Genomic DNA, 11,089 nt, shown 5'->3' with positions numbered 1-11,089 from the left:
TATTATTAATAAATATAACTTTCAGAAAAACTTTAAAATTGAAAAAATTCCTCTCCATTTGTTTCATTTATTTTTCAAAAATTATCAAAAACTTCCAGCAAAATTATAAATGCTAAATCCCAGGACATATAGACCTTATATTATTTGCTTGTTTGGTATATCATGCATGTGTAAAAAGAGTAAATCATATTTTCATAAGGCCATTATATTTTTAAGGCTAGCAAGCATTTCAAATATACAAGTATGTAGATCTATAAATCTAAAATTAATATTTAGTTTTGCATTACTGTGTCATTCAAAAATTCTACCACAAACCTGACATTAGTAACATTTCACTAAAATACTTTGACTTATTTATACGCATTTCTATGGAAATTACTATGACTACATACAGACGGTTCTACGACATTTTGCAGCCACAATTTCGCATCCGACTTTTGACAACAATTTAACAGTTTGTTTGTTTGTTTGTTTTGAATTGTACAAAGCTACCTGAGAGCTATCTGTGCTAGCCGTCCTAATTTAGCAGTGTAAGACTAGAGGGAAGGCAGCTAGTCATCACCACCCACCGCAAACTCTTGGGCTACTCTTTTTTACCAGCGAATAGTGGGATTGACCGTCACATTATAATGCCCCGCGGCTGGGAGGCTAGCATGTTTAGCGATGCGGGCTTTCGAACCAGCGACCCTGGGATTACGAATTCATGCGCTATACGTGCTTGGCCATGCAGACCACAATTTAACAGCCGAGCTTCGTTGGCAGCGACAATTTAACAGCACGCAGGAAATTGGCAGCAGATGATTACCCAGCCAAGCAATACATGGCTGTATAATTTTGACTGTGAATAAATGTGGCTACATTGCTGTATGATATAAGAGTCTTTTTTCTTAAACTGTAATGTTGATGTAAATACTCGGCTGGGTAATCATCTGCTCTCAATTTTCCTGGGTGCAAAATTGTCCGCTGACAACGAGCTCGGCTGTCAAATTGTTGGCTGCCAAGAGTCAGGTCTTGAAATTGCTGTTGTGAAATGTCGGGATACCCACAGAGACTTTCAGGATAGCATTAGAAATATCAACAGCTTCACTGACAGCACATACCTTCAGATTTTGGTGAAAAATGACAAGAGGAAGAAACCACACCACCATAACATACAACAGGTTAAGCCAAGCCGTAATCTAAAAACACTAGTTTCTTATTTCTATCTAGCTTTGAATTAACCATTTGTTAATTACCTTCTCAAACTATCTGTTGAATAATAAGTCATACACATAAATGTTCTGTTTTACTTCTAATCTTTGTGTGTAAGTTGATCAATCATTTTTGATGGTCTTCTCTTGATACAGTCCAGAATTTTACTACAATTCTTACCATGGCTCCTTTGCAAAGAAACAACACACCTGTGGAGTAACAAAGCACAAATACCAATACCTTTAGTTCTTACCTTGACTCAGGAGTAAAGCAACCATTTCTTCATGACCTTCCCTGGAAGCTTCCATTAGTGGTGTATAACCTTCATCATTAACTTCCTCAATGTTTGCACCTCTTTCTAAAAGCAAGGTAGCCAATTCTACATGTCCACCACATGCTGCTAAAGTTAACGGTGATTCAAAGCTGTCAGCAGGCATATTCACCTTATAAAATATAAGCACTTAGTTTAATATTATATCACCTCTAAAATAAACACATCTCAAAAAACCAGAAACACAAAGTGTGAAGGATTCTTAGATTTCCATAACAAGTTATGCTTATGGTTATCTGTAAGATAGTTTGTATTTTTTTGGCATATTTTTCATTTTAGTTTGTAACTGATGCAACCCTAATTTAGTGTTCCAACCATAACTTTCTTTCCACAAGAGATTATGTCATACCTTTTCATAATAGTTAAAGTGACTTTTTCTACAAAGAAAATGTTGAAATATTATGCAATTTCCACATCCGTTCAATAACATTTACTTCTTTCCACTGAAATCTCAATGAAAGGCTGAATTTATGTGCATACGTTCATATAAACATTGCCTTGTTAACATCTGCATACATTCTACTACCACCTCTTTTCACCAAATTCACCTGTTGAAACAGCATTTTCAGTTTATATTTCACAAGTAATCTACAGCTTATTAACAACTCTTTTCACCCCTGTTGACAAACCAAAACCAGCCATCTCAATTTATATTTCACAAGTAAACTGCAGCTTACCAACACCTTAGTGGCCTAAACTGTCACATCTACTCGAACAGTTTTATTGAAAAACTGAATTCAGAACTAAGATTAATACAGAATGTTGTATCTAACATAAAAATATGTTTTGTTAATAATTTTAAACTAAATATTTCACGATGTAATAATATAACAATATTAAAATGCACATTTTTTGTAAAAACTACACCAAACAACTTAGTGTGAGAAAACAATATTGTAAACTCAGGCCTGCTAATTTAATATCCAACTTATCTGCTCAATACTATATAATAGACCTTTTATTTATTCTTCTTGACACTATAGCAACTGGGCAAACAAATGTACACTAAATTCCAAGCAAAGGTGGTGGAGAGTTAAGACAACTGAAAGCTAAGCTCTAAAACTTTGATTTTCTTTGAGAATGAATTAATATTCTTTTAATTTCTTTCAATTAATTGCATGTTACTTTGAGAATGCACTAATCAACTTGAATCACCTTAATCAGAGTATGTAAATACATGTTAAATTATAAAATTGAGATAACACTTGTATGCACCTTTACTATACAGTGTTAAGGAGACCAAAGTAAGCCTATCCCATAATGTCAATCATATACATAATTAATTAGTAAGTTTATTCATTAACTGTTAAGCAGTAACAGATGGGTAAAATAAGCCATAAATAATTTAAAATGGCACAATTAAAAGGAGTATGATATTAAAATAATTACACAATAAATAATTTAATAAAAAACAGGGGCTAGCCCTAAAAAGACAATACATGTTTTGGTGTTCTTGTGCCACTATCCTCAGCAGCAAAACGTTGAAGTTTGGTCAACATATGTATAAGTACATTATCATTTGATTTCCTTTAGCATCATCTAGACTTAAAAACCCACAGTTTATAAAACCTATGTTCACTAAGTTATTCCTTCTAAATCTGGACTCACTTCTTTATTCAGTACAATATCTTTGTTTTGCTTATTTTCTGTTGTTCCTCTGATACTTCATTCAAATCTAAATTCTACTCAAATCATCAATATTTTATTACAGTCTATAACATGAGCAGTTATGTCAACTTTACATTTTTCTACCACAATTTTACATTCCTTGATATTAAATTTCAAATTTCTGCACACTTGGCCAATGTAAACTGAACCACAAACATAAGTACTTTCATAATTCCCATATTTATCGACTTCTTCTACTGTCTTTTATACCAGTGAAAAAAATTACTAACTTAGAGAATATTACAATACATTCTATGTTTGCTTTGTTAAACTGTCTATTCTTATTGATACACCTTGAATCTCAGGCAAACAAATCCTCATGTTATCAACTCTACCCTTTCGCTTTAATCTCTTATATAACATTTTCATTGTTATGTATTTTGTACTATATATTAATGATTTGGGGATTATATCCTCTATCTCCAGTTACATGTTTATTTACTTTTTGGCTGGTTTGCATTTGTTTAGCTTGTTGCTATAGTGCCAAGCAGCGATTAACAGTCTTGATTTCCACTTATTAATACTGATTGTGCAATACCTCTTTATTTAAATTGGGAACTTGATGCAAATGATATATTTATAACAATATATAATGAATTAAGTAAAACAATACATGCTTGTAGTTATTTATTAGTTAATATGTAAACATTTTAATAGATTGCTAAAAACCAGTTACTTCCCCATGGTGGTAGTTCAAAATTTGGAACAGCACTATGCTATCTGGGATGTGCAACAGAGAGTACAGCCTGGGCTCTGGACAGTGCTAAAATCCTCTATTATGTAAACACAACCACGATGTATACTTAAAGTTAAAAGTTAACAATCTATTAATAAAACATGTATAGAAGAAAAACCTCACAAAATACATAAACACTTTTCATTTTAAATGCTGACCTGAGCCCCAGAATCCAATAGAAGCTTAGCCACTTCAACATGGCCATCCATAGAGGCTTCCATTAAAGCTGTATGCATTTCATCGGTTTTGTGCTCTTGATCAGCACCAGCCTCTAAAAGGAACCGAACCATTTCTAGATGACCTATAAATTAAATATAATGTAATTAACCAACTTTTCCAATTATACTTATCTGAAATGATTTATTATAAGAGTTATAACTAAGAATCCTTCCAAAATTATGTTAAGAAATCCACCACGTAAAACAGTTAATGGTGTGATATTAGTATTCGATTGCTTAATATTTTAATTGATTATTTCAAAATATCCATAAGTAGCTTGCATATCACATTGGAATGAAATAAATGTTAGTACTACACTCATAACAAAACACAATTCCTATAAAAAAAAAACAACTACATTAGTTATAAAGCAGCACATAAATCTGTCTGCAGTCAGCTCGTAATTATTAATAATAAATACTAAAATTCTGCTCCATATTACAGCTTTATTCCTACCTTTATAGCAAGCTAAAGTGAGGGCACTTTCTTTGAATTCGTTGGAGTGAGTGTTAATACTAGCCCCATGTTCAACCAGAATCTTTGATACACCAACATGCCCTGCACTAGCTGCTTCCATAAGTGGTGTATGGCCATTTTCATTGTGATCCTCAACGCTGGCCCCAGATTCTAGAAGTACCTTTACCACCTCCTCATGACCTCCTGCACATGCATACATCAGAGGGGTGTTTCCTAAACGTTTCAGAAAATTCTGACTATGAATTGATCTATTCTATATAATCTAATACATACTGGATCTTTCTGATAACAGATATAAAAGTTGTGTATAAAAATATTTAGCTAATGGAGCAAAATTTCAGACAGACAATCAAATGATTTTGAATTACTATACAAAATGAAAGTAAACAGTTGTGTTTTTGTTTATCTTTATTCAGAAATAATTCAATTATTCATCTTTCTTATATAACTGTAAATATACTTTAATAAGTTCTTTTACTAACTTTGCTGAATAAAAGCTACAACTCACTACATGAAAATCTATAGAACATCACAACTCAATGCTTAAATATAATTACAAAAAAAAAGGAAAATAAATACACGTTAAAGCAGAAAACTGCAGCCAGGTTTGTGGTTAAATAAAAGTAGCTTCATGCAACAAAACTGCATAAAGCATGGGTTAGTGTCAATTATCTATATTATCAGGAACCATCACAAATTGCAAATTTTATGATTAAATTAGTCAACATTAGCTTTTCACACACAAGCATCTGTATGAACTCATTTGAATAATTATATTTCAAAATACAATTATTGGTTAGGAATGTTTATAAAGCACTTAATTCCTGTTAATTGAACTCCCATGCTGTTTTATTTATTGATGTATAATGAAAGGATAACTTGAAACACAAAACTACTTACTAAGCTGTACTTCATCTCTTTAAATCAAAGTGTACATTCAGTCTCAACAAAACAAATGTATTATAACTTTTACAAAGACCTTTCCATTACAGTTATAGAAATATACATTTAATAATTTTTCAAAATGTCATTAAAATATACAGGAATATTCCTGCATACACACACATGTATATATATTTCTACACAGACGTATGTGATTACAAAAGACAACATGCAAGTTTGGTTCAATGGAAACCACACAAGGAAAATAAAAAAAGAAACATTTGCAGGGTCCTCCTATAACATCTTATTGAACTTTTATGTCAGCAATCTCTCCCCACAAAATAATTTTTCAAAGTAATTAGAATATTTCAAAGCAAAATAATAACACACACACATTATTAAGATGAATACATATATGTTCTTCTTAAACATACAGTTAATCAATAACAAAATGTTGTGATAATAATTGCGTCATTGTAAAGACATACAAGTATTACTATTAGCACTACATACTTTCATGTTATTTTTGTATCAAGACACATATTTATCCAAGTGACCTATCTTCGTAAGTATTAAATTTAATGTATTAATAAACCTTCAAATACTGAAGAGCATTAAGCTGATGAACAAAGTCAATTCTTTCTTTAACTTTCAAAAAACAAGTAGGCGACAGTTTCTGACAAAAAACCTGTACAAGATTTTATTATTGTTTAACAACAATGCATACAAAAGGTTCAACACATTTTAAAACATAGTAACATTTAAATGAATGAAATTAATGACACATGATAACAATGACACTGGAAGAAAATAATTAATTTTATTATATCTCTTATCATTTTGTCACCTGTTTAACAAAGTACAAATTCTGTGGTACATTACAAAATGTTTGGTATTGCTTAATAACAATTCTCATGTGCATAACTCACTGAACAATTTGAAATAAAAGCAGTTCAAGAAGGGGTCTGTGCATTTTAAGGGAAGGATTAATCACTCAGTATAAATAAAGATGCTGTTATTTCAACAAATAAATCAATGGACTCTTTTACACTAGAAATGCTAGAAAGTTTTCTTCCAGTGTCATTGATATGTTCTTCATCCACTAATATAAATTATTAGCCTATTCTTTGTTGGTTTGGCACTGAATAATATCCTTCCAATTTAATTTTTTATTTATTGTTAAGCACAATATCTGTACTTTGCTCTCTATGGGTATAAAAACCCAGTTTTTAGCATTATAAGCATTCAGATTTACCACTGTTGCACTAAAAGACATCAACTACATATCAGCCAAATAAGACTTTTAGTCAGAATGCAACACATACTGCCACAAGATTTGAATACAAAGACATATCAAGCCTGTGGTTTACACTCTTCTAAATCCACTACATATGTCAATATTAAGTAATGTATCAGGGGAAATAACTGATATAATTACAGAATGTAAGTCTGTCAATGTGTTGACAAATTGAAAATACTTCTGCAGAGGTTTTGTTTGTTTGTTTGTTTGTTTTTTTAATTTTGCACAAAGCCACATGAGGGCTACCTGTGCAACTCATCCCTAATTTAGCAGTGTGAGACTAGAAAGAAGGCAGCTCTTGGGCTACTCATTCACCAATGAATAGTAGGACTGATCATCACTAAAAACAACCCCATGGCTGAAAGGGTAAGCATGTTCGGTGCAACAGGAATTCAAACCCATGACCCTCCGATTACAAGTCAAGTACCCTAACCACCTGGCCATACCAGGCCTCTGCAGAGGTGCAATATTATCAACAGAGGTTATATGGAGGTTTAAAATCTAAGAGTATGCAGACCAACATCTATTTTACAAAGCTGCTATTTACCTTCATTTAAAAGTAATTACATTTAGAATACATTAAACCATTTGTACACAAAAAGGAATTCAAATTATTTTAGAAAACATTATAGTAAATTAATCTATGAAAAATGTTTTGCTTGGTTTTACTGGTACACAAAAATATAGCTAATAAAAAGCAAAGTGTTTTTCATATCTCTGTCATTTCTTGACTGATGTGACACATAAATGTCAGTTATGGACTGAGGATCTCAGTTTGTACTTTAAAAAAAAGACTTCTAAGCCCTTCTATGAGGTGTTATGCCCCAGCTAAAAATATATACTCTTGAAAACAAGAAACACAAAAGGGATATTTTTGTTATTTTAAAGAGAAATATATGTAATAACGTTACAAGCTCAGAGTATGTGATGTTACATGTGTTAAGGCACTGATTGTCAGACCAAAATGACAATAAAAGTTGTGCACTTTGAAAACAGAGAAAACATCGGATTTTTCACCAAAAGCATCGCGTGTCCAATAAATTTGTTTGAGAGATCTGCATGTTCTGCAAGTGCAACATGTGCAAAATCCCTATAAAAGTGACTGGTTCTCGGTTTCCATAGCTCAGTGTTAAGCCACCGACACGCAATACAGTTACGCCAAGACTAACTGAAGCACAACACAACAACACCATTGGTCGCTTGGAAGCAGGCGAATCTCAATCAGATGTTGCCAGAGCTGTGAATGTCCACCCAAGCACCATCACAAGGCTATGGAATCGTCACCAACAACATGGATCAACTCGTGACCGTCCACGATCTTGCAGACCTTGTGTGACCATGCCCACACAAGATCGCAACATCCGGTTATGTCACCTTCGGGATAGGACCACCATTGCGACGTCTACTGCCTCAACCATAGGATTTCGATCAGACCATACACAACCGTCTACGAGATGCAGGAATCCGACCTCAACGTCCAGTCAGAGGCGTCATCCTCACCCAGCAACATCGTCAAGCACGGCTGCAGTTAACTCGGACACATCGGGTATGGCCTCATCGATGATGGAGGCATGTTTGGTTCAGCGATGAATCACGTTTTATGCTTCGTAGGCAGGATGGAAGGACCCGTATTTAATGTCGCCGAGGTGAACGTTTTGCAGCAAACTGTGTGCAGGATATTGACAGATTTGGTGGTGGCAACGTCATGATGTGGGCTGCCATTGCCTCCAATGCCAGAACAGATCTTCTGCACATTCGAGGGAATCTTACAGCTCAACGATACGTCGACAAGATTCTTAGGCCCCATGTGCAACCCATCATGGTGAACGTCAACGACGTTTTTCAAGATGACAACGCCCGTTTTCACACAGCCCGACTCACCACTGTCTTCTTGAGACACCACAACATCAACGTTCTTCCCTGGCCCTCCAGATCACCAGATTTAAATCCCCATCGAACATCTTTGGGACGAGTTGGACCGACGTCTGCGACGGCGACAACCTCAACCTCAGCTTGCAGTAGCTTTGCAGGCTGAGTGGACAGCCATTCCACATGATGTGATTCGTCATCTCATCGCTTCCATGAGCAGGAGATGTCAAGCAGTTATTGATGCTCACGGGGGGCATACTCGTTATTGACGTTGAGTGACGTTAAACTTCACCTAGTGAGCGTGGACTTCGCCTTTGCAGACTTTGGTTGTTCAGCAGTGAATGTGCAAAGTTTCACACGTCATACAGAACTACTCGGAATAAACTTGTTAACAAGTTGTCTCATATTTTGCCTTTTGCGTTTCTTTTTTTGAAGAGTATATATACACACACACACACACACATTTCAGTGGCTTGTATACAATAGAATGTATCTTTACAAAGTAAAACTCTTCTTTAAAGATTACTTTGCATAACAGATTAAAATCTTAGTAAACATTAAAGCACTGAAATGTAAGGTGGCCAGCATATACTTAAAATATGAATTAACTCTTCACAATATAAACTCCAGCTCATGACTACGATGCCATCTACTGTAATAACCATATTCTTAAAAATATGTTCAATGTGAGCCAAATTAAACAAGTATTACTTCACTGTTTTTCAGAAGCCTAAATATATAGTAATACAAACCAGAAAGATGTCACTACTTCTATTACTGTATTAAGTTTGCATAACAAATATCAAAAACACTTGACAATTGTTTTACCCACAATTCTTTGCAGCACAAGACTTGGCTCATAACAAATAAGAAAGGTGCAGCACTGTCCAAGCCAAACCTTTCTCAGATCAATTTAGTGATTCGAGTTAATACACTTTTTCACTTGCTCATATCATAGTGACACAATACATTTTTTTTTTAAGTAATATAAGTAAATGTTATAAATGTGGGTACAATATAGCTGTCTCCACAGAAAATTAATACTATAGAGTAAATGAAACTGCAGTCTTGAATTCACCACACATTCACTCACATTCTTGATGATGAGAAACCCACTTGAAATAAAACGCACCTCAGAACAGCTGGTATGGGAATTAACACTTATTGATAAGGAGAGAACAATGTTTCAACCTCCCTAGGTCATATTCAGATTAAGAGTTTGTTTTAATAGTTTAAGAGTTTGTTGCTCTCTACATCAATAAGTGTTAATACCCATACCAGCCATTCCGAGATACTCACTCACATTCATATAAAATCTTAATGTTTATTAATGAGAATATTTTAAAATTTGGAAATGCTATAATTTGTCTTATATCTAGGTATCAGAATCAACATACAAGCATCCTGTCCAACCTAAAGACAATAAAAGGAAATGCACCACAAAAAAAATACATTTTAAAATTACATCAAAAGCTGAAATAAAGCTTCAAAAAAGCTCATTTGAAAAATGTTAAAATAAATATGCTATAATAATTAACTCGCATTTTAAAGAGTCAAACATTAATGCTACCTTCTTTTTTTTTTAATTATAATTTAAGATATATGGTCATTCTTCAAGTGGATATTACTTGTCATAAATAATAAGAATAGAGAAAATAAGTATAAACACCTAAAATACACACATTGTGAAAACACTTATTACAATAGCCTTTTCTGGCTGAAAAAACAGAAATGATTCAAACTTGTTTCATTGGTGTTGGTGTAAATTAAATAATGTTTAAATTTATTAATGCCAATGATTATTCAATAAACCTCTGAATCAACATTATTTGGACTGAGTATAGTGTCTGTGAAACTCTTATTGAACCAGAAAAATAAAAGAAACAATCTGAGTGATGATGGGTGAAGGTGGAAAAAAAAACAACAACCCACATTTACTAAGAATGAATCATCTAAAGTTTGCACAATATCCAGTACCGAAATATTTTCTACATTGTGCATTAATTTTCCTCTTGTTTTTTTGTGTTTTTCATAGCTGATAATATGAATAGTAAATCAAGAGAAAATAATGGAATTTGTTTACATTTTAAAAAATTTTGGTTTTAAAAAACTGAATATATCAAAGTTGAAAATGAAGTCTTAGTTTCAAAAAAGAAAAAAAAATGTTTTATTTCAAAACCAAGCTTGAAACTAAAAAAATATCTAATCCCAGAAAAGGATCTAAAAATATAGAAAAAAAATTGAAACAATTTCATTTAATAATGCAGGACAAACATATTCATCACTTATATTTAAAAAGATAAACTTTCTAATAATGAACTGGTGGCAGGTTCATGACTCACTGGTACCAGATTGAGGAGACAAAATAATTGGAATGCTCAACAGTTGAAAACATTTAAGAAAAAACTCACTCTTT

The 11,089-nt window shown here is 33.1% G+C and overlaps 1 protein-coding gene across 1 annotated transcript in view; it reads right to left on the bottom strand.

The window, feature by feature from the left end:
* Window positions 1–11,089, bottom strand: part of LOC143228334 (ankyrin repeat and KH domain-containing protein 1-like) — a 35,377-nt gene that overhangs the window by 1,697 nt on the left and 22,591 nt on the right. Inside the window, exons 6-8 of the mRNA XM_076459604.1 lie at window positions 4,602–4,835; window positions 4,085–4,227; window positions 1,445–1,634 (exon numbers count right to left, since the gene is read on the bottom strand). Coding sequence (XP_076315719.1) covers window positions 1,445–1,634; window positions 4,085–4,227; window positions 4,602–4,835 — 567 coding nt within the window. The remainder of the gene's footprint in view (window positions 1–1,444; window positions 1,635–4,084; window positions 4,228–4,601; window positions 4,836–11,089) is intronic.

This window comes from Tachypleus tridentatus, chromosome 10 (assembly GCF_004210375.1).
Source record: "Tachypleus tridentatus isolate NWPU-2018 chromosome 10, ASM421037v1, whole genome shotgun sequence".
Taxonomy (NCBI): domain Eukaryota; kingdom Metazoa; phylum Arthropoda; class Merostomata; order Xiphosura; family Limulidae; genus Tachypleus; species Tachypleus tridentatus.
Note: the sequence above shows the minus strand (reverse complement) of the source record. Positions and strands in the feature narration are given on the sequence as shown.